Source organism: Neoarius graeffei, chromosome 22 (genome assembly GCF_027579695.1).
Source record: "Neoarius graeffei isolate fNeoGra1 chromosome 22, fNeoGra1.pri, whole genome shotgun sequence".
Taxonomy (NCBI): Eukaryota; Metazoa; Chordata; class Actinopteri; order Siluriformes; family Ariidae; genus Neoarius; species Neoarius graeffei.
Window position 1 is genome coordinate 53,155,045 of NC_083590.1, and position 24,365 is coordinate 53,179,409.

The 24,365-nt window shown below is 43.2% G+C and overlaps 1 protein-coding gene and 1 non-coding gene across 7 annotated transcripts; both read right to left on the reverse strand.

Annotated features, from left to right (window-relative positions):
• Positions 1-9,793: 9,793 nt before the first annotated feature.
• Positions 9,794-24,155, reverse strand: znf687b (zinc finger protein 687b). Of its 6 annotated transcripts, none has more exons than XM_060904944.1 (11): positions 24,062-24,155; positions 23,882-23,983; positions 20,046-22,348; positions 19,640-19,941; positions 19,301-19,485; positions 18,949-19,125; positions 14,380-14,542; positions 13,790-14,086; positions 13,384-13,496; positions 12,191-12,293; positions 9,794-11,801 (listed from the first exon to the last, which is right to left on the reverse strand). In XM_060904944.1, exons 2-11 carry the CDS (start codon positions 23,938-23,940, stop codon positions 11,235-11,237), a joined length of 4,269 nt encoding a protein of 1,422 aa, XP_060760927.1. In that variant the 5' UTR covers positions 23,941-23,983; positions 24,062-24,155; the 3' UTR covers positions 9,794-11,234. The 6 variants fall into 6 exon arrangements, with proteins under 6 accessions (XP_060760927.1, XP_060760930.1, XP_060760928.1 ...); XM_060904947.1 differs by having other exon boundaries at positions 20,046-22,010; positions 24,062-24,154; XM_060904945.1 differs by having other exon boundaries at positions 20,046-22,353; positions 23,882-24,140.
• LOC132871069 (small nucleolar RNA SNORA13) lies at positions 14,169-14,307 on the reverse strand. Its single transcript, XR_009651257.1, has one exon. It is a non-coding gene; the product is annotated as a small nucleolar RNA SNORA13 (small nucleolar RNA).
• Positions 24,156-24,365: the final 210 nt, after the last annotated feature.

A 24,365-nucleotide genomic window follows, 5' to 3' on the forward strand; every position in this document is an offset into this window, starting at 1 on the left:
GTGGAAAATTCCATTCTACACATGCAAATTGTTAATGTGTGTCCTTCCCCGCACACAAATAACACGCTACGGTAAAAAATAGACCACAACTCATTTTATAGCTCAGAAATTCATACAAGACCAGCTACCATCGTAACATATTCTGTAAGAAACATATTCTATACCTAACTTTCAGCTTTCATTTTAAAAAACAAAATCGCAGATTTATAACTAAATTTTTATATGGCATAGTGATTTTAAGTTACTACTTTTGGTGAGGTAGTGACCTTGACCCTGAGGCTTTCCATTTAGATCAAAACACACGATCGTATTGGTTTTGGGTTTGTGGAAAATGGAGTTACAACAGTGATCAAATATTTTGCATGATGTTTTATTACGGTTATGATTATTCTGTGAGCGCACCAATCCTTAGGTCAGGGGTGCCAGGGTGAAATTGGTCAGGGGGCCAGATTGTTTTCAAGTGGGACCTCAGGGGGCCGCATTACCGGCGTGACAAGACCAAACACTAAACAAATAGACATACTATTTGATATCATTTATGAATATAAATATTATTTATAAATGTTTGTTTTTTTAAATAATAAAAAAACAACAAAATGGACAAGGACACATAAAAACACAACTAAACTGTAAATTACTTTGATCAGATTTATTGACAACTTGCACATAAAACCATGTCAATACACAGGCCTAATTAGGCCAATTAAAAAAGATGGCCCTAAGTAGCCCTAAAGAAGTCAAAAGATGTGCCAAGGTTAAGTACTCCACCAACAGGCCAAGTGACTAAATATTCACTAGAACTTAATAATAAAAAGACATAAATAACAGATGGTACATTAACTTAAACAACTCCCACAAACTCCCACTCCCACAAACATACCCTCCCAATCATTACTTCACAGCACTATGTTACATGGGCAGACAAGCCAGCTACATTTTACATGTCGAAGCCAGAAGCCTTTTATTTTTCACCAGCTTGTCCACATTGGGGGACAGGCTCTGGGCCGTGGCTATTTTCATGACATCATTGAGATGTCCATGTGTCATACGATTGCGCATTTTCGATTTATTAATATTCATAACTGAAAATGCCTGCTCACATAAATATGTTGTCCCAAACATACAGAGTATTTTACCTGCAAATGCAGTGATAGTCGGGTACTCAGGTGGCAACGATTGGTAGAATGATTCAATACCAACAGATTTGTACATGTCCTTCAACCGCGTGCAGCATTGCAAGTCTATCAGTTCCATTTGCATCGCCTCGGGGACCTCGGAAGCATCCGTGGTGAATGGAGAGCCAAAAAACGCAAAGTCCTTTTCCAGTTCAGTGAAAACCGTGAATCGATTGGCAAACTCGTGCATGAGACCGGAAAGCAAGTTTGCATACTTGTCCATGCTCTGATGACTGACAGACAGAGATTTCAAACAGGGGAAGTGGGCTGCATTGCGCTGACAGAGCTGTGCCTTCCATAACGCAAGTTTACGTTGAAACGCACGGACACCGTCGTAATACTCGGTAACGAGTTTGTTGCGACCTTGCATATTAACATTCAATAAGTTCAGGTGTTCGGTAATGTCCACTAAAAAGGCAAGGTCCCTGGTCCATTCGGTGTAGTCCAATTCCTCCACAGGCTTCCCTTTAGCCTGCATGAACTCGGCTATCTCTTTGCGCAATTTGTAGAACCGTTTGAGCACTGCGCCTCGGCTCAACCAACGCACATTGGTGTGATAGGGAAGGCCCTGGTGGATGTCATTTTCAGATAAAAATGCATCGAATTGCCGGTGGTTGAGCCCTCTCGCTCTGATAAAATTGACAGTGGCAATATAATTTAAAATTTAAACAGTCTGTGGCGCGAATTGGACCGATGCAAATGGCAGGGCCATCAGGCAAATCTCCACCTCTGACGTCAATGCGATTGGCAGTGAAAGACAGGTAATTGTTCTGTAATAATTGTTCGATGGGGTGCAGCAGACATTGATGGCTCTCTGCCGGCCAAACGATTAGAGGGCCATCAGCAAGGGGGCCGGATTAGATGTTCATTCGGGCCGGATCCGGCCCGCGGGCCGCCACCATGGCACCAGTGCCTTAGGTGTATAAAGTTACAACTTAAAATACAATTAGTGATAACTGTAGACTTTTCAGTGGACTACAACCTTTTTAAGGGAATGCGATGTAGTCAACCATTTATCATGTCCCAGATCAAGCCGCCATTTTTCCACAAATTTGCAGAATTTTTGCCAAATTCTGAATATTCACATGGCTGGTGGGGGCCTTTCTGTGTGGAGTTTGCATGTTCTCCTTGTGTCAGCATGGGTTTCCTCCGAGTGCTCCGGTTTCCCCCACAGTTGAAAGACATGCAGGTTAGGTTAATATGGGACGGCCCTGGGCTGAGGTGCCCTTGAGCAAGGCACCTAACTCCCAACTGCTCCCCGGGCGCCGTTAGCATAGCTGCCCACTGCTCTGGGTATGTGTGTGTGCTCATTGCGTGCATGTGTGTGTTCACTGCTTCAGATGGGTTAAATGCAGAGAGGAAATTTCACAAGTGTGTGATGAATAAAGTTGTGCTTTCTTTCTTTCTTTCTTTCTTTCTTTCTTTCTTTCTTTCTTTCTTTCTTTCTTTCACATCAAAGACTTAGTTTTATCTGTATTATTTCTTTCATTTTATTTCAAATTAAAACCAACATCACCATTCAAAACCGTATAGTTTATTGACTGTGAGTATATTTAGTGGGGTACCCCCACAGTACCCAGTTTCTGAGACAGACCCATATCAATAAACTTTTTTAGAAGTATCCTATAATGTCATTATTATTATTTTTTAGTGAATAAACTGAACTGAAAAAAAAATAATGCTGAACTCAATAAAAATGTTTTGCATGCACTGGTGACCAGATGACTCTGGAATGATCTTGTGGTTAAACTTGGGGTTTCTGACTGAGATAATATGCATTGCCCAATGTCGTAAATCAATCAAATGACCTTGCAATGATCCATGAAACCCACAAACCTGCAGAAGATGCTCTATTGTGTCCAGTGCACTCCATATCGTACTATTCAGACCGGACGATGGCCATCTGATCCTCAGAGCAGTTGTACATCAATAGACTCTGAATGGTGGTTCTCATTATTGTGGATGGTGAAACCCCAGGGTAGCTTGTCAGCTGAAAACAAACGCCGATCCAGCAGGAACTCAGCTAGAAAGTCCTAGCAAAATAATGACTATATAACAATGGTATTTATTGCAAATATTGCATCATACATCACTTTGTAACTTCGTTGAAAGGTGTCATCATACAGCCAGATGAGTCTCCAGGTAAGTCTCTATTACACAACTCATGAGCGTTTGAATTTGTTATTTTCCTGCTGGGTTTCTGATGCCTCCTGTTTAGTTACTGTTAAAATAATAGCAATTTTTTTCTAAGTTTAAGAAAGCTGACCAAGGCTTTTGTGTTTGCTTGTGGTTACATGACATGATTTACAATACAGTGGTGCTTGAAAGTTTGTGAACCCTTTAGAATTTTCTATATTTCTGCATAAATATGACCTAAAACATCATCAGATTTTCACACAAGTCCTAAAAGTAGATAAAGAGAACCCAGTTAAACAAATGAGGCAAAAATATTATACTTGGTCATTTATTTATTGAGGAAAATTATCCAATATTACATATCTGTGAGTGGCAAAAGTATGTGAACCTCCAGGATTAGCAGGTAATTTGAAGGTGAAATGAGAGTCAGGTGTTTTCAATCAATGGGATGACAATCAGGTGTGAGTGGGCACCCTGTTTTATTTAAAGAACAGGGATCTATCAAAGTCTGATCTTCACAACACATGTTTGTGGAAGTGTATCATGGCACGAAGAGATGAGATTTCTGAGGACCTCAGAAAAAGCGTTGTTGATGCTTATCAGGCTGGAAAAGGTTACAAAACCATCTCTAAAGAATTTGGACTCCACAAATCCACAGTCAGACAGATTGTGTACAAATGGAGGAAATTCAAGACCATTGTTACCCTCCCCAGGAGTGGTCGACCAACAAAGATCATTCCAAGAGTAAGGCGTGTAATAGTCGGCAAGGTCACAAAGGACCCCAGAGTAACTTCTAAGCAACTGAAGGCCTCTCTCACATTGGCTAATGTTAATGTTCATGAGTCCACCATCAGGAGAACACTGAACAACAATGGTGTGCATGGCAGGGTTGCAAGGAGAAAGCCACTGCTCTCCAAAAAGAACATTGCTGCTCGTCTGGAGTTTGCTAAAGATCACGTGGACAAGCCAGAAGGCTATTGGAAAACTGTTTTGTGGATGGATGAGACCAAAATAGAACTTTTTGGTTTAAATGAGAAGCGTTATGTTTGGAGAAAGGAAAACACTGCATTCCAGCATAAGAACCTTATCCCATCTGTGAAACATGGTGGTGGTGGTAGTATCATGGTTTGGGCCTGTTTTGCTGCATCTGGGCCAGGACGGCTTACCATCATTGATGGAACAATGAATTCTGAATTATACCAGTGAATTCTAAAGGAAAAGGTCAGGACATCTGTCCATGAACTGAATCTCAAGAGAAGGTGGGTCATGCAGCAAGACAACGACCCTAAGCACACAAGTCATTCTACCAAAGAATAGTTAAAGAATAATAAAGTTAATGTTTTAAAATGGCCAAGTCAAAGTCCTGACCTTAATCCAATTGAAATGTTGTGGAAGGACCTGAAGCGAGCAGTTCATGTGAGGAAACCCACCAACATCCCAGAGTTGAAGCTGTTCTATATGGAGGAATGGGCTAAAATTCCTCCAAGCCAGTGTGCAGGACTGATCAACAGTTACCGGAAATGTTTAGTTGCAGTTATTGCTGCACAAGGGGGTCACACCAGATACTGAAAGCAAAGGTTCACATACTTTTGCCACTCACAGATATGTAATATTGGATCATTTCCCTCAATAAATAAATGACCAAGTATAATTTTTTTGTCTCATTTGTTTAATTGGGTTCTCTTTATTTACTTTTAGGACTTGTGTGAAAATCTGATGATGTTTTAGGTCATATTCATGCAGAAATATAGAAAATTCTAAAGGGTTCACGAACTTTCAAGCACCACTGTACATGTGCAGTCAGTACTCGCACCTTTTAGAGGAAAATATAACTTGAATATTTGAAATGTTTTCTCCTTTTCTCCTCTCCTTTTATAGCACTGGGAAGTAGCATCATGTGGACATGTTCTACAAAGTGATGAGTGATCTTTAATCTTTTTCCACTGATTAGTACAGCTCATCATGGCTCAGCAACAAATCTAAACCCTGCTCTATCCTGGCAGATTACGGGAGTCTCTTTACCATTAGTGATGTGTTGTTCGTGAATTAATGTGTCAGCTATTTGAACAGGCTTTTGTATATGAATGCTGAGAACTGGCTTGCATATTTGGGCCTTTTTTGAAGATATAGCCCATGACATTGCATTGTAATTAATTTAATCAAAACATCCATGGAAACTTCCTGGATGTGAGCCTGGAATCCAGCCTGATCATTGCAGGGCACCATGTACTCACACATTTACACCTTGGGGAAATTCATTACAGCCAATTCAACTACCAGTAGGTTTTAGGGAGGTGGAAATTGATGATGATGACCGCCATATGTCTTGACAGACAATGGCATAGCACCACTGAAAAGTTAAAATATTAAAATGTTGTGTGCAGTGTATGAAAGAAAAAAAAACTAGGTAGAAGAACCGGTTCTCGACCTGCGAGAATCTCTTCTGTGCTGCCAATGCTCAAGACGATGCTGTTCGCAAACCTTGGCTCCCAGACTTAAGGCCTTTCTCCATTTGCCCCGATCTTCTGTGACTACTTCCCAAGATGTAGACGGGATTTGAAACTCTTTCAAGTCACACTTGCAGACATCTTTGAACCTTAGTAGGGGTCTGCCTTTGCCCCTAGCACCAGTCAACAGCTCGCCATACAAGAGATCTTTGGGTATCCTTCCATCTTCCATACGGTGAACATGTCCTAGCCAATGGAGGCGACGATGTGCAAGGATGGAATGGAGTGTCTTGCTCTTTGTTCTCTCCAGGACCCCTTGGTTGGGCATCTTATCCCTCCATGTCACTCTGAGAATTCGCCCCAAGCACCGCATGTGGAACGAGTTGAACCTGTTTTCTTGCTCTACATACATAGGCCAGCTCTCAGATCTGTATAGGAGGATACTGAGAACACAACCATTGTATACCTTCACTTTTGTGCTGGTTGTGAGCAGGCAGTTCTCCCAGACTTGTTTTGAGAGGCCAGCCAGTGTTGTTGAAGCCTTTCCAATGCGTTTGGCTATTTCTCGGTCGAGGGACAGGTTATCGGAGATGGTGGAGCCCAGGTAAGTAAATTTGCTGACTACATCAAGGATAATGCTGTCTATGGTGATACTCGGTTCTGCGTTGCATCTTGGGTTCCGCACCAATACTTGGGTCTTCTTCAGACTGATGGTAAGGCCAAATTCTTTGCATGCTTTGGAGAAAAGGTCCACCAGCCTTTGCAAGCCTTTCTCAGATTGTGCTACAAGGGCAGCATCATCGGCAAACAGAAGCTCTCTGATCAACACTCGCCGTGCTTTGGTCTTGGCTCTCAACCGTGCAATATTGAAAAGGCTGCCGTCGGATCTGGTGTGGATGTAGACACCTTCATCGGTTGAGTGGAAAGCATGTTGTAGAAGGAGTGAGAAGAAGATATCAAAGAGGGTTGGTGCAAGAACACAACCTTGCTTTACTCTGCTTTTGATGGGAAAGGGATCAGAAAGGGATCCATCATAGAAGATCCTTGCCTTCATGTCATCGTGGAACAACTTGATGATCCTCCGTAGGGTTGGAGAACAGCCAATTCTTTCAAGGAGCACAAATAACCCTTCATGGCTTACAAGGCCAAAGGCCTTGGTCAGGTCAATGACCGTGAGATAGAATGGCATGTTCTGCTCCCGGCTCTTTTCTTGTAACTGTCGGAGGGAAAAGATCATGTTGACAGTGGAATGATATGCTCCAAATCCACACTGCGACTCGGGGTACACTCTGTCTGCTAAGATTTGGAGGCATTTCAGGGCTACTCTTGCAAACACTTTACCAACGATTGACAACAGGGATATGCCTCTGTAATTGTTGCAGTTGGAACGCTCACCTTTGTTTTTGTACAGAGTGATTATTTTGGTGTCACGTAGGTCTTGTGGGATGTGAGCTTCTTGCCAGCATTGGATTAGCAGTTGGTGGAGATATTTGATCAGTGATGAGTTTTTTCCAGCTCTGATGATTTCAGGTGGTATGCCATCACTGCCTAGGGCCTTACCCATGGAGAGAGAGTCAATGGCTTTGAGCAGCTCCCTCTCTGTTGGAACTTGGTCAAGCTCAGACATAGTTGGGAAGGATTCCAGAGACTCTATGGCTTCTCTCGTCACCTGATTCTCGGTGCTATATAGTGCTTCGTAGTGCTGAACCCATTGCTCAAGCTGCTTGGTCTTGTCTGTGATGAGCTCACCAGTGAGAGACTTCAGTGGAGCAGTCTTGTTGGCAATTGGGCCAAATGCTGCCTTGATACCTTTGAACAACTCTTTTAGGTTGCCTGTGTCTGAGGATATTTATCCAAATTTATCCATATTTATCTTCTCTGCAAGGGATGACCAATAGTCATTGGCACACGTTCTGGCAATATGTTGAGCATTGTTTCTAGCCACTTTGAAGGCGTCAAGGGAGGAGGGTGATGGATGTGCTTTGTGGTGCAGAAAGGCTTTGCATTTGGCTTCCAGGAATGGAGCAAGGACTTCGTAGCTCTCTTCAAACCAATCCTCTTGTTTGCGTTTCTTCTTGCCAAAGCATTCCATTGCAGTTTTGTAAGTAGCATTTTGGATGAACTCCCACATCTTTGAGCTATCATCAGAGGGACAGTTTAGCAGGGCAGATTCCAAGGAGATCTTGAATTCCTCACAGAGCTGCTGGTTCTTCGCTCTTGCTGCATTGATTTTGGGGGTCATCTTCTGCCTTGTGTTGTGGAATGGCTTTGGGCGTAAACAGAGGATGAAGCACACTAAGCTATGGTCTGTGTTGCAGTCTGCGCTGTGGTATGAGCGGCTGTTGCGCACAGTGTTCAGCTGGGTCTTCCTGGTGATCATCAGGTCGAGCTGATGCCAATGCCCTGATCGAGGGTGGCGTCAGGACATATGTCAGCATTGTTTGTTGCAGAAGAAGGTGTTCGTCACACAAAGCTGGTGATATGTGCACATCTCAAGCAATCTCTGACTGTTGTCATTGATGGCACCGACACCAAATTTGCCTGTGGTAGGGCTCCAGGTTTCATAGTCAGCCCCTATGTGTGCATTGAAGTCACCAAGGATGAAGATTCCTTCTGATGCAGGCATGGTGGAAATTAACCTAGATAGGTCTTCATAGAAGCAATCTTTGTCATCATCCTCAGAGCCTAGGGTTGGAGCATAGGCAGAAATAAGGGTCAAGTTGCCTGTGGTACATGACAGACAGAGAGAGAGAATGCGTTCAGTGCCCTCAGTTGGTGGAATGACTGATGGCAGGAGACTGTTCTTCACAGCAAAGTGGACACCATGAATTCTAGGCTCGCTGGGGTCTTTGCCTTTCCAAAAGAGATCATTACAGGGCACCATGTACTCACACATTCACACCTTGGGGAAATTAATTACAGCCAATTCAACTACCAGTAGGTTTTAGGGAGGTGGAACCTGAAGAACCCAAAGAACAGCATGATAAACTGTATACAGTGGCGCTGAACATATTTAATCAATATCCATTATTGACAATTAACAGACTCATTAAGATTAAAATCTCTTTTCCATGAGTGACCTGGCCAAGAGGGCAGCAAAACAATATTACAATAAAAATATAACCATACAAGCAGACAAAATACACCTGGTACAACATTACAGATGACTACCGATAAAATAATATTCAGTTCAAGTGCCACAAAAGCTCAAGATTAAGAATTAAATTTAAAGCATAAATAAAATTATAAAAGCAAGTGCACAAAACAAGAGAGGTATTTTCTCTGTCTTTTAGAATGGATTTAAATTCACCCAGGGTCATCAGCTCTGACAGTTTCAAGTCCCCTTGTAAATTGTTCCAGAACAAGAGAGCAGCATATTTAAAAGCCTTTTTTTCCCTAAGTCTGTTCTCACTCCAGGGACCAACATCTGTATTGTGTTATTAGATCGCAGGTCGTATTGTTGTTTTAGATGCAAGTATAAAGAAAGATAAGGAGGTACTAGCCCAAGAAGAGATTTATGAACAAACACCAATCAGTGTGAAAGTCTGCAGACAGACAGAGATGGACAATACACTATATTGAAGGCAGAGATTTGAGAAAATTTCATCCAGGAAATTTCAGGGTCTTCTCTGGAGGTTATCAGTGGTGACTTGGTAGGCACAAGCTCCCCCCCCCCCCCCCCGGAAAAAAAAAGGTGGAGGGTTGGGGGTGAACAAATCCAGGCCAATCCAACTTTTTTTTATCTTTAGTTTAATCTTCAGCTCCGTTACATCCTTTGTAGGGCGCAAATGAAGGGAGCCATTTGGGATTTGTGGCCATAGTACCTGGGCAAGAAAGATCCAGCAAATTTAGCATGGCTACAGCATGGCTGTTTAACGTATATAACGTTTATTTTTCACATCGTAAACTATATTTTCCCCATGATTCATTTGTTATAAAGCACTTTGATGTCATTGCATTAACATCCAGTGTGTATTAGTAACTATTCCTCTATGAAGTAGTGTTCATTAAACAAGGACAATAGTTGACAAACTGTAACAATTTGCCACTTTATTCAGAAACAATAAAGTAGAACTGACGCAAACTGTATGGCAGTGAAGCAGGCAGATGCAAGTTCACCAGATGATGGGTATCCAACCTTATGTAACGGACATGTAACTAAACTTAGACACTCTCACATTCAGATGTCTCACAAGATCACACTATAACTGATGTTGCATTTTTAAGAAACATGGCATTTAACAAGCATAGACACTTTTGATAGAAAAAGACTAAAGACTACAGTTAAAGAAAAAAAATTGTATTGGTGTGTAATAAAATGTTTCGGCAATCCAATACACTCAACGGCTGCTTTTTAATTACAATAAATTCATAAAAAATACACCCAGCTCCTCAGGCATAAATGATATTTTTACATTGTGGGTATCTGAAATCAGCTAAGGGGGAAAATACAAATACGAAAGACAGAACTCATTCACGTTTTCTAAACAAAACCAGAGCATACTTTAAACACGCTCCATTTATACACGTTGTAATTACGCGGTTGTGGGCGAGATCCTGTTTATTCTGATTAACAAGTTTGAACCATTTGCACGTTATAAAGCATATATTTTACTACCTTGGGAGCTCTTTTCTCAACATATCCACAGGATCCTCAGGGTTTTGACATCAACAATCAATCAATTTTCACTTTCACAATTTGTCTTGCAAAAAGAAAAGTTAAAAGAAGACACAATCAGTACGAACAATTCATATAAATAAATATCAATAATACAATGCTGATACTATAATCATTACTACAGTTCAGTGTTTTTATACAAACAGGAAAAAGGCTTCATTAGCACCCTTATTAAACTTTTAATGCTCTGTTGGGATTTTCAGCTCCAGTTCTGGGACTGGAACAGAAAACGTGCTGCAAACAAACAAGCAAGTCCAACTGTAACAATTGATCTCCGAACAGTGAACCTCTGTGATCGCGTGTGAATGAAGTCTCGGGATTAATCATCAATAACAATAATACAGAAATGTGTGTTAGAATGAATGACGCGTGTGTTGGTTTGACAGATAAAAGGACTGGCCGATATAACCAGCATACATAATCGTGAAGAAGGGATTACAAAATGTGAATTTTTCCCCACTCACATCTCTCTCTCAGAATTATCTTACTGATTCAGTGAAGATTTTTCTGTATTTTACTGACAAACTTGATTAGACTGACTGGTTAGAGCAAATTACAAAGAATTTACTGCATTAGTGTCCTTATCACATACATTAACTGTTTATTCAGTATTTATTTTTCAGCAGTTGTTAGCGGTGTATTGAACTATAAAATATAATGTGGTAATGTGGGTGCACGAATGCTGCGAAGCTGGACATCAGTGAACCTGCCTACTCTTTTGATTGGTCAAAAGAGCTGCCCATTGGACAACAAGCTGTTCACAGTCCTTTTTCTTTTCACTGTTCTCAGTACCTCTCCTCACACAACCTTATCTGTCTTGTGTGCACTGATGAAGGCCATGCCGTGTGTTCGGAAATGTGTGTTTAGGTCCGAGGCCTTGTCAAAGCGGCGGCCGCATACTCTGCAGCTCATGTTCTCCTCGCCCTCCTCTTCACCCTTCTCTTCGTCTCCCGGTTTGGGTGTGTGCGATGCATGCTGGCTGTCCTGTTGATCCTGCCTTAATTTGTGTGTGATGAAGCGGTGACGGCTGAGCGAGGCAGCCGAGGCGAAGCAGGCGCCGCACTGCACACACTGTAGTGAAGCTGACTCACTGTCACGGTGCTTCAGAATGTGCTGCTGGAACTCGCCCTGGTCCAGCGTACTGAAGCCGCACGGCGCACAGCGAAAACCACCTTCCTCCTCTTCTGCTTCCTCTTCCTTCTCACACGAACGTGTTCGTTTAGCCAAGCTTGTCGTTTCTTCCCCTCCGGTATCTGGCACGTCGGCCCCTCCTCCAACAGAGGAGGCTCCGCCCTCGTAGTCAACCTCAGAAGAGCTTCCTGCTCCGTCACCTGGCGCTGAGCGTTTTCTTGTGTTTGAGGTATTCTGACAACACACAATATTCTAGATATTATCATGCGAGTGGCTTATTGTAAACCAAATCATATAAAAAACATGCAATTAACAAAACATCTGCGTTTCTGTAAGCTTTGTTATAGTGCTGTGGTGGTTGTGCATAATGACCACCAATTACTGCAACTTACTTAAGCTGATCAGGTGCTAATCTTAAGCTCCTAATCATACAAACACAAACCTAATCCAAATTATAACAGTTTCCATGAGATTCCCAACAGTGTCCTGAAAATGGAGGGTTTTCCCTGTTCTCACTTTAATGGAGAAGAAGCTGTGATTTAACTCCTGGACAACAGGACCAGAGCTGTAGACACTGTGCATTACATAATTATGCTTCAGAGAACCTGAAATGTTCTCCTTACCCGCTTCTCTATCGTCTGTCTCATTCGGATGCCGTGTCTGACTCGGATGTGCTTCTCCAGTATCAGGCGACTGCTGAAGGTTTGTTTGCCCTCTGAACAGTACCTGAAATGGGGAAAAAAAACAAACACCAAAATCTGACCCTTGGACCATTATGGTTCCTGTATGTGTTTGGCATGACACCATATTTGATCCACATGACCCCCCTCAGTAAATAGTAATTATGGTTTTTAATATGAACCCTTTACAATGAAAGAACTGAGTCCATTTAGGCCGAATCCCATTTCACCCCTTGGACCAACCCCTTGGCCCTTCCCCTCCATTTTGCGCGTTCACGTGAAGGGGTAGGGGTATCCCAATCCCAGTTAACGCGGAGGGGTAGGGGAAGGGGTAGGGCTTCTGTACCCCTCCAAACGGAGATTTTCCTGGAGCTGACTCCGAACGAAGGGGTTTGAGTGATTTCCCACAATGCCATGCGGATTTCAGCGAGATTTCATGCGGATTTCAGAAAGATGGCGGTTGCCGCGGCGAAAGATTGTCATAAATGTATTTTCTCCATTATTTACGTGTTTTAAGTTGTTATCCAGAGGAAACACGCCGCTTGATTCGCTTTCGAGCTGAGGATGAGCAGCGATTTCTGAAATCCAAGCTGCTGCTAAAAAGCTTTGGGAGTGAGTATTGTTTTCGGTTGCTTGACTGCGTACGTTTTGTTCTGTTATTCTCGCTTTTATTGTTTACATGAGTGTTCTGACACCTCATTCTGTCGGATGTGGTGCACGAAGCGCCAAAGATATCCCATTCAGTGGTGTTAGTTAACAAATCACACCCTGCCAGCAGAGATTTCTGGTTCTGCCTCTGACTGTAGCGGCTGGTCGCAGCCAATGACGCATTTGGTCGCGTTTTGCTAACGTAAACGCTGACGGAGGTACGCGATGACATATGCGATCGTTGAAGGGCTATCCCAATACGTAAGGGTTGAATTTCAAGCCCTATCCCTTGTAGCTCAGTTTCAAGGGGAAGGGCCAAGGGGAAGGGGGAGGGGGAGGGGTAGAAATTAGAATTGGGATTGGGCCTTAGATGCAACAACAAGTTAACATACATGTGCTTTAGTCTATTCTTCATACGGTCCCCAGTTTAGTTTGTAATTACACCATAAACATTTATCTGAAATGAAAACTAAAGAAGGTTTACTCACTGGCACTGGAAGACTCTCTTGACACCCTCGTGAATGACACGGACATGGCGGCGGAGGCTGTTGGCTGAACTAAAAGAGCGCTCACACATCCGACATGGAAATTTCTTTATCGACTACAGGACCAGAAAACCATACATTAACATTAATACATTGCATTATCTTATTCTTATCACATGTACTTAGATTTTACTTGTGACAAATACTGAATCTCTCCTAATACTTTTTTAAATCCTCCATGGAGTTGGTACTGAAGCTGCAACAATTGAATATTTTTTATTATGAAGCCTACCCTCATGGGCTGACCAGCTCCCAGCCCGCAAGCACACACAATCTAAAGTAATGAATGTATTATTATGAATAAATGAATTACTGAATAAATTAAGATAAATGTTGGGTGTGTGTTTACCCTGCCATGCTCATTCTTCATGTGGTTGATGTAATCATCTCGCTCAGTGTATCGTGTTTTGCACTCCCTGCACCTCCACTCCGTGCTGCTCCCACTGTCTGGGGAACTGGGCTGGTCTTCCTCATCATTGTCTTCTTCCTCCTCCTCTTCTTCATTTTCTCTTTCCTGTTCTTTCTCGTCTTCCTCTCCCTCACCTTGCCCGTGCTTTCTCGAAGCAGTGTTTGCACTTGAGGCTGAGACAGGAGACGAGGCACTGGGTGGAGCCTCTGCTTTGCCTGACAGGCCTCTATGTGCAGTCTGTATGGGACAGGAGTGGAGTCAGTCAGAAGTGAGAATTAGGATGTGAGCATGATTCAGACACCAACTCAAATTATTCAGTGTGTGTGCCTGGTACAGAGCTTTGCACAAGGTAACACTAGAGCTACCCAGTAAAGGCCGAACCAGGACTCTACTGTATGCCTTGATTGACACCACATTCTTTTAAAGAAAAGGCAAAGAATGGGCAACACAAAAAGGCAAGAGGACAAAAAGAGAAATTCACTTTATTGCTACCTTAAGAAGTTTTACCTAGTTTCATTGCAGGAACGTACCTTGATGTGCTCCATCATAGAACCCTTCTGAGCATATAATTTGGTGCAGTCTGGACACTTGAAAACATGCACTTTCTGCTTGGCCAGGTGAGTGTCAAAATGCATATACAGCAAAGGTTTCTGGGTAAAGACTGTGTCGCACATCACACACTTGTAAATCATCCTACATTGAAAGTACAGAATGATGACACAATCAGGGATTACACACAGATAATGAACCTGAATGAAATAAATCAGCCTTCCAGAAACAATGATCATACATACCGAACATACACATTCAACAAACATTACAGTGGTGATTGAAAGTTTGTGAACCCTTTAGAATTTTCTATATTTCTGCATAAATATGACCTAAAACATAATCAGATTTTCACACAAGTCCCAAAAGTAGATAAAGAGAACCCAGTTAAACAAATGAGACAAAAATATTATACTTGGTCATTTATTTATTGAGGAAAATGATCCAATATTACATATCTGTGAGTGGCAAAAGTATGTGAACCTTTGCTTTCAGTATCTGGTGTGACCCCCTTGTGCAGCAATAACTGCAACTAAACGTTTCCAGTAACTGTTGATCAGTCCTGCACACCGGCTTGGAGGAATTTTAACCTGTTCCTCCATACAGAACAGCTTCAACTCTGGGATGTTGGTGGGTTTCCTCACATGAACTGCTCGCTTCAGGTCCTTCCACAACATTTCCATTGGATTAAGGTCAGGACTTTGACTTGGCCATTCCAAAACATTAACTTTATTCTTCTTTAACCATTCTTTGGTAGAACGACTTGTGTGCTTAGGGTCGTTGTCTTGCTGCATGACCCACCTTCTCTTGAGATTCAGTTCATGGACAAATGTCAGGACATTTTCCTTCAGAATTCGCTGGTATAATTCAGAATTCATTGTTCCATCAATGATGGCAATCCGTCCTGGCCCAGATGCAGCAAAACAGGCCCAAATCATGATACTACCACCACCATGTTTCACAGATGGGATAAGTTCTTATGCTGGAATGCAGTGTTTTCCTTTCTCCAAACAGAACGCTTCTCATTTAGACCAAAAAGTTCTATTTTGGTCTCATCCATCCACAAAACATTTTTCCAATAGCCTTCTGGCTTGTCCACGTGATCTTTAGCAAACTGCAGACGAGCAGCAATGTTCTTTTTGGAGAGCAGTGGCTTTCTCCTTGCAACCCTGCCACGCACACCATTGTTGTTCAGTGTTCTCCTGATGGTGGACTCATGAACCATCAATGTGAGACAGGCCAATGTGAGACAGGCCTTCAGTTGCTTAGAAGTTACCCTGGGGTCCTTTGTGACCTCGCAGACTATTACACGCCTTGCTCTTGGAGTGATCTTTGTTGGTCGACCACTCCTGGGGAGGGTAACAATGGTCTTGAATTTCCTCCATTTGTATACAATCTGTCTGACTGTGGATTGGTGGAGTCCAAACTCTTTAGAGATGGTTTTGTAACCTTTTCCAGCCTGATAAGCATCAACAATTTTTTTGAGGTCCTCAGAAATCTCCTTTGTTCGTAGCATGATACACTTCCACAAACGTGTTGTGAAGATCAGACTTTGATAGATCACTGTCCTTTAAATAAAACAGGGTGCCCACTCACACCTGATTGCCATCCCATTGACTGAAAACACCTGACTCTAATTTCACCTTCAAATTAACTGCTAATCCTAGAGGTTCACATACTTTTGCCACTCACAGATATGTAATACTGGATAATTTTCCTCAATAAATAAATGACCAAGTATAATATTTTTGTCTTATTTGTTTAACTGGGTTCTCTTTATCTACTTTTAGGACTTGTGTGAAAATCTGATGATGTTTTAGGTCATATTTATGCAGAAATATAGAAAATTCTAAAGGGTTCACAAACTTTCAAGTACCACTATATATCTAAATAAATAATCCGGAAAAATCCCAGCTAGCCCAAATTACACCGGCAACAAACAACGTCTTTCCAAAAAGAACAATAAATATATGCAGGAACAAAAACCGTTGCTTTAAAAGATCAGTGCTGGGTTTTATTGATTATACAGTGTCTTGCAAAGTATTCATCCCCCTTGGTGTTTGAGTTGTTTTGTCGCATTACAAGCTAGAATTAAAATGGATTTTTAGAGGGTTAGCACCATTTGATTTACACAACATGCCTACCACCTTAAAAGGTGCAAATTGTTGTTTTATTGTGACAAACAATAATTAAGATGAAAAAACAGAACTCTGCAGTGTGCATAGGTATTCATCCCCCAAAATCAATACTTTGTAGAGTCACCTTTTGCTGTAATTACAGCTGCAAGTCTCTTGGGGTATGTCTCTATTAGCTTAGCACATCTAGCCACTGGGATTTTTGCTCATTCCTCAAGGCAAAACTGCTTCAACTCCAAGTTAGATGAGTTGTGTTGGTATCCAGCAATCTTCAAGTTATGTCACAGATTCTCAATTGGATTAAAGGGCTGAGCTTTGATTAGGCCATTCCAAGACATTTAAATGTTTTCTTTAAACCACTCCAGTGTAGCTTTAGCAGTATGTTTAGGGTCATTGTTCTGCTGAAATGTGAACCTCCGTCCCAATCTCAAACCTCTGGCTGAGTCAAACAGGTTTTCCTCCAGAAGTGCCATGTATTTAGTGCCATCCATCTTTCCTTCAGTCCTGACTAGCTTTCCTGTCCCTGCAGATGAAAAACATCCCCACAGCATGATGCTGCCACCACCATGCTTCACTGTAGGAATGGTGTTACTAGGGTGATGGGAAGTGTTGATTTGTGCCACACATGGCATTTCCCATGATGGCCAAAAAGTTAAATTTTAGTCTCATCTAACCAGACAATCTTCCATGTGTTTGGGGAGTCTGCCACATGCTGTTGGGCAAACTCCACACGTTTTCTTAAGCAATTACTTTTTTCTGTCCACTCTTCCATAAAGCCCCGCTCTGTGGAGTGTATGGCTTAAAGTGGTCCTATGGACAGATAGGCCGAATCCCATTTCACCCCTTGGACCAACCCCTTGGCCCTTCCCCTCCATTTTGCGCGTTCACGTGAAGGGGTAGGGGTATCCCAATCCCAGTTAACGCGGAGGGGTAGGGGAAGGGGTAGGGCTTCTGTACCTCTCCAAACGGAGATTTTCCTGGAGCTGACTCCGAACGAAGGGGTTTGAGTGATTTCCCACAATGCCATGCGGATTTCAGCGAGATTTCATGCGGATTTCAGAAAGATGGCGGTTCCCGCGGCGAAAGATTGTCATAAATGTATTTTCTCCATTATTTATGTGTTTTAAGTTGTTATCCAGAGGAAACACGCCGCTTGATTCGCTTTCGAGCTGAGAATGAGCAGCGATTTCTGAAATCCAAGCTGCTGCTAAAAAGCTTTGGGAGTGAGTATTGTTTTCGGTTGCTTGACTGCGTACGTTTTGTTCTGTTATTCTCGCTTTTATTGTTTATATGAGTGTTCTGACACCTCATTCTGTCGGATGTGGTGCACGAAGCGTCAAAGATATCCCATTCAGTGGTGTTAGTTAACAAATCACACCCTGCCAGCAGAGATTTCTGGTTCTGCCTCTGGCTCTGACTGTAGCGGCTGGTCGCAGCCAATGACGCATTTGGTCACGTTTTGCTAACGTAAACGCTGACGGAGGTACGCGATGACGTATGCGATCGTTGAAGGGCTATCACAATACGTAAGGGTTGAATTTCAAGCCCTATCCCTTGTAGCTCAGTTTCAAGGGGAAGGGCCAAGGGGAAGGGGGAGGGGTAGGGGTAGAAATTAGAATTGGGATTGGGCCATACTCCCATCTCCGCTGTGGATCTTTGCAGCTCCTTCAATCTTTGGTGTCTTTGTTGCATCTCTGATTAATGTCCTCCTTGTCTGGTCTGAGAGTTTTGGTGGGTGGCCTTCTCTTGTCAGGTTTATAGTGGTGACATATTCTTTCCATTTTGCTCAAATGGATTTAATGGAGCTCCATGGGATATTCAAAGTTTGGGATATTATTTTATAACCCAACCCTGATCTATACTTCTCCACAACTTTGTCTCTGACCTGTTTGGAGGCTCCTTGGTTTTCATGTTGCTTGCTTAGTAGTGCTGCAGAGTCAGGGTCCTTCCAGAACAGGGTGATTTATACAGACATCATGTGACAGATCATATGACACTTTGATTGCACACAGATGGATCTTAATCAACTAATTTTGTGACTTATGAATTTAATTGGTTGGACCAGCTCTTATTTAGGGGTTTCATACCTATGCACACTCTAGATTTCTGGTTTTTCATCTTAATTATTGTTTGTGTCACAATAAAAAAATAAAATAAATAAAATTGCACCTTTAAAGTGGTAAGCATGTTGTGTCAATCAAATAGTGCTTAAACCCCCCCTTAAATAAATAAATAAATTAAAATCCATTTTAATTCCAGCTTGTAATGCGACAAAACAGGGCAAACACCAAGGAGGATCAATACTTTTGCAAGACACTGTACTGTATATCACACAAGCATACACATTAATAGGTGATACTTTTTTAGCTGTAGTACCGTACTGTGTTGTAATTCTGTATTCAGATATAGACATACTTGGCTTGAGCAGCACTGAGGGTGGGGTGTTGGGTGCTGATATGGCCCTGGGCACTGGGGGCTGATTTGAAGGCCATTGGGCAATGGGGGCACTTGTGGAACACTTCGCAGTGAGCAGTCTGAATGTGAGATTTGATGGAGTTCAGGCCACCGAACACTACCTGACAGCTGGAGCATCTATAGAAATGAATAGAAACAAATCCCTTGAGCTTAAGTGAAGATGCATTTCCCAAATTGTAAAATCTGACCAACTCCTACTGCACCCCTGTAACATACCATGTCTGTTAAGCACTGACATGACAACCACGTGTTTAAAATCATATTTTTTTAAAAACCCATAAACATTTTAGACCTGTAGCCGATGCGTCTGGCAAAGTGAAGACACGCCTCCTCTAGATGAGTCTTAAAACTAGCCTGACGGGCAACGCCACCACACTCTGGACACACATGGGGAGCACGGTGCTTATGGATCCGCTGGTGAGCGGACACACTGCACCCGTTAGGCAGCATCATTGGTGGAGAGCAAAGCATACAGGTCTGAGGGAAGGAAAAAAAAAATCATTAAAATCTGTATAGCAGTATATTCTGTAACAACAAAATTACTCGTTTCAACTGGCATGCACAACAATTCACAGCACCATGCTTTCTATGCATCAGTTAAATTCTTATTTAAAAAAAAGGGGCTACTCACTGAATTAGGGGTAGCTCGGATTTGCTGGAAGTGGGCAACGAGTTCAGCCTTGCCTGCAAACTGAGTCTGACATTCAGGACATTTGAAATTGTTGTACTGAAGAACCTCACCCTTCTTGCAGGGAAGAGGCATTAGGACATGAGGACTCTGAGGCCCACGGCGAGCTGGACTGGTCTGGGAAGCAACCGGGCCTTGTGAGGGTGACTCCTTGAGTGGACTTGGTGTGGAAGGGATCAAGGGTGTTCCTGACTGGTTCGAGGAAGTTGACACAGGTGGAGAAGAAAGTGGAGGCGAGAGCATACCTAGAAGTACAACATGGGGCATTCTTGAAATGAAGGTTTTCAAATTACTAACTGTAAAAAGTGAGTTGTTTTGTTCCATAGGGTGAAAATAACAGATTACATACCAATTGGTGTAGTGTCCTGCTGGCCAATCATTTGCTCCACAGTGACTGGTCTCATGACCAGGTGTGAGCACTGCATTACCAGTCCTCTTTCTTTATGCTCCCGAGCATGCAGCAGCAGACTGCACTTATTAAAGAAGGCCAGACGCTTTGCGCAGTGGTTACATGTCACCTCGATTCTTAGGGAACGCCTATCGTAGTGGCGTGCCAGACTGCGCTCCAGAGCAAAGGCGTCCCCACACTCGAGGCAGCGGTAGCCTGTCGCAGGCATGGGGAGACCCCACTCGGGGGGTGGTGGAGTAGAGAGATCGGGACGGTAGCTAGGCAGCAGGTTCTTGCTGTTCAGGATCTTGTTGAAGGCTTCGACAAGGCTTGACTGGCTCCGGGAAATAACAGCACCTGTGCTGTTGACAATAGATGCTGGCTTGCAAGGAATGTGAACATTTGGCGTACCTCCATTAGTTGCCCTCCCAGATGTGGCACGCACATTAATACCACTAACTGTAGGTGTCACTGGCAGGTTTGCAGCTTTGGTAATGCTGACGGCTGTAGCAGAGACCTTGGTCTTGTCAGATGACACAGAGTTTTTGTTTTGAGCTTTGCTTGCTGCAGCTAGCATGGCGCTGCTTGCGTCTAAAGTGGACATAGCTAGGGTAGAACCTTTTACCATTCGACCAGTGGGTTCAGCTCTTTGGGCTTTGTTAGCACTGACTGACTGACCTTCTGGTTGCACTTTTGCAGTATCTGTGCCTTTACCTGCAGCTCCTTTCCCTGCCACACGCGTAACTGTTCGAGTGATGCTTCCTGTGGAGGTTTTAATTGTCTTTATTCTGACTTTAAGAGGCCTGGAGGAGACACTACCATCAACTGCAGAGCCTCCGCTGCTATTAGGGATTGCGAGACACTGGGTAGAAATACTCCCATCATCCACCTCCATTTTTTCTTCCTCTTTTTGTCCATTGTCCTGACCTAAACTAGTTGTATCCCCATTCTCCTCACTGACTGGTTTGGCCACCTCCATCTCCTCTTCTTCCTCTTTAGGTTCTCGGAGGCCTGTAGGTGGGGAAGAAGCAATCAGTGCTGGGCTGGAAGACTTTTTGGAAGCTGCAGGCATTGTTACTGAACCTTTGGGGATCTCAGGCTCTGGACTTTCTGGTGAGTCACGTTCCTCAATGACATGCTCTGGATTTCGTTCTTCTGGGGGTGGGCTCTTAACATTCCCTGTCTGAACAGGTGAAGAGAGCCAGTTCTGCACCTGAGGGGATGCAGGTGAGGCCAAGGGGATGTCCCCTGGTTTGGGGTAAGCAGCTGAAGACATGGGTGCTGAGCGGGGAAGTGACGGGGAGTCTGAATTCTCTGCAGGAGACTTAAGTCTGCGTGAACGTTTTGGGGAGGTGGGAGAGCCTGGGCTTTCTTGAATGACCAGTGACCCCCCAGAATCCGGATCCGAATCTTCCTCCTCTGAATCCATATGCCTAAATTCTGTTGAACTGTGGCATGGAGTGCCATTAAATGGTTCTGTCAAACTTGTAGCAAGTGGAGATGAGGCAACAGCCCCTGACACACGGGACCCAACCGAAGGAGAGGCTGATGAGGGTGATGAAGAAGGAACAGTGGAAGAATTTGGGAGGTATGGTTTGGGAGGAGGGAAGAAAGGAGAAGCCACTCCGCTCGTGTCCCCAGGACCAGTAGCAGCACTCTTTGTCTTGTCAGCTCCCTCTAATCCGGTTTCCTGCTGTGCATGCTGCTGTTGCTGCAGCACCTGCATCCTTCTGGCCCGACCAACAGGGTCTCCAGACCCCTGTGCCATCAGAGGCTTTAGTTTGTTGAAGATGTTGCTAGTCTGTTTGGAGGTGTTAGCACATCCAAGCACTGACCCTGCGGTGTCCGGAGTCACTTTGGAGCCACACAGAGGCCACTGCTCCCCGTTTGGCTGGTTTCGGGACTGAGACAGATGACCTGCCCCACCTGAGGACACAAATCCATTATGGTTGAGTGGTTCCGACACTGGTACATCACCACCTTCAAAGGCTTCACTACGCACCCGATTCTTTACAATAACACTAACAATAGAGGGGTCGCTCTGTGAATCAGTGGCCGGGCTGGGGGCCCTGAGGGTGGAACTTCCGCCAACTCCGCTCTCGCCCGATTTCGTGATGGACCCACTGTTTGATCCCTGGTGCCCCTCCACCTCTTCTGGTGCTGACTGAATGGCTTCTTTGGCATCGATATCAGGAATATCAAATGCTGCCAACAAGTCATCAAAATCGGGGGTCTTCATGTCCCCCATGCCAGGACAGTGGACTCTACTCTAAAGAGCATTGACACACAAACACAACAGGTTGCGTTACGGCAAATCAAATCAGCACTGGGCTCTCAGTACCACTCATGCACTTTAAATGGAGAATATACAGTTCATGTTTAAATAATAACAATTACACTACTATATATAGAGTGATTCCACGCTTATGGGTACTGAAATGGGGACATGAACTTATTTTTAAAAATTCACCTAAAACCATTTCTTTTTTTACCATCAGGTCACAAAACATGTAATCTTTAATGAATGATATGTTAAAAGATAACTTTAATTTTCTGAGATGTAATAAAAACATATTTATATGCCAAAGTCAGAACGTAACAGAAGTGTTGCGGACATATATATTCTCAATTTTAACAATGTAGAATTACTTTTTGAAACATAGGAAGGTGATGTTTTAGCAAATATAATTAAGAAACATGTGTAGTAGAATAAACATACACATTCTTTCAATAAGATTAACATGGTATAGAGCTAGATTGTAATTCATTTGTAACAGACATCATTTTGGAACTCATAGGCTTGACTTTGGCATATAAATATGTTTTTATTACATCTCAGAAAATTAAAGTTATATCTTTTAACATATTCATTAAAGATTACATGTTTTGTGACCTGATGGTAAAAAAAAAGAAATGGTTTTAGGTGAATAAGTTCATGTCTCCATTTCAGTACCCATAAGCGTGGGATCACTCATATATATATATATATATATATATATATATATATGATTTGTCAGTGATATTAAGTGACTAGCTCTCGTTAGCAAACTAAATTATCAAGCTCAGAAAATGTTAAAGTTCTCCAACCTGAGGCGAGTGAAGTACAGAGCGCAGTGTGTGTGTGTGTGTATACAGAGAGCTAGCTAACTCTAGTGCAACACAAAGCAGCTCGCCAGAGAAAGACAATCTGACTGTTTATACTGGTATTCTTGGGATGCTGTCCACACGCTATTAACATTCCTAGTGAATGAAATTATAAATATATACAGTGAAAGGGTCTGATGATGAAGAAGAATCTGTACAAACCGCACTTGGAATTGTGTCAGGGAAGAGCACTTGCTAGCACATCAGGCTAGCGGGTTCTTATGCTAACTGCGGAATTTCAAAACGCGGTTCTTTATTCAGCACGAACACGGCTTGTATTTAAACCGTCAATAAAGAGTATCCTTACATCAAGTATTTCAGCTAGTCAAATATTAATCATTTGAAGCATGCCTAATACTGGCCTAGTGCTGCGTAGCTAAGTTATGCTAAGCTAAGCTAAGCTAGCTTGGTGGTGCTACAGTTTATTTTCAGCTCGCGCTCCTCCATGACGGCTCGTGAAGCTCGACTGGGCAGCGCACGAGCGGCCGAAGGGTCATTTTTAAGCAGGCCGGCGCGTGCCACAAGGGGCACTTTTCCGCCGGGTGAGTTTCAGACCCGCAGCGCGGCGGCCGGGGCTCAGACCCGCCGCGTTCTGGAAGAAAAACAAGCTGCTCGTGGTGCGTTTTACTGCCAACAAGCGAGTATTTGTTTACCTGATGATCTGAGATTCCCGACTCTCCTCATCCACATGAAGCCTGAACTTCCCCGTCATCAGTGGGACACGGACAGGTCCAGGCAGCTCACTGCGCCTGCGCCTGAAAACAAAACAACAATCAACTCATTAATATCACTCACTGGATTATAGTTCACATCTGGAGTTATAAAACTCTCACAGTGCAATAATTCAGCCGTAGTAACAGATTACACTTCCAGGTGATGGATTCGTGATTTTTACTCCCTTCCAGGACCCCCTCCTGCTCTGTGTGTGCTGGAGCAGGCAGGTGGGCTCACATCACACATCTTTAACCGGAGGTGGTTAGTTCAATTTTTAAACATCTCCCATATCAAGAACAAAGAACATTCATTCATTCATTATCTCTAGCCGCTTTATCCTTCTACAGGGTCGCAGGCAAGCTGGATCCTATCCCAGCTGACTACGGGCGAAAGGCGGGGTACACCCTGGACAAGTCGCCAGGT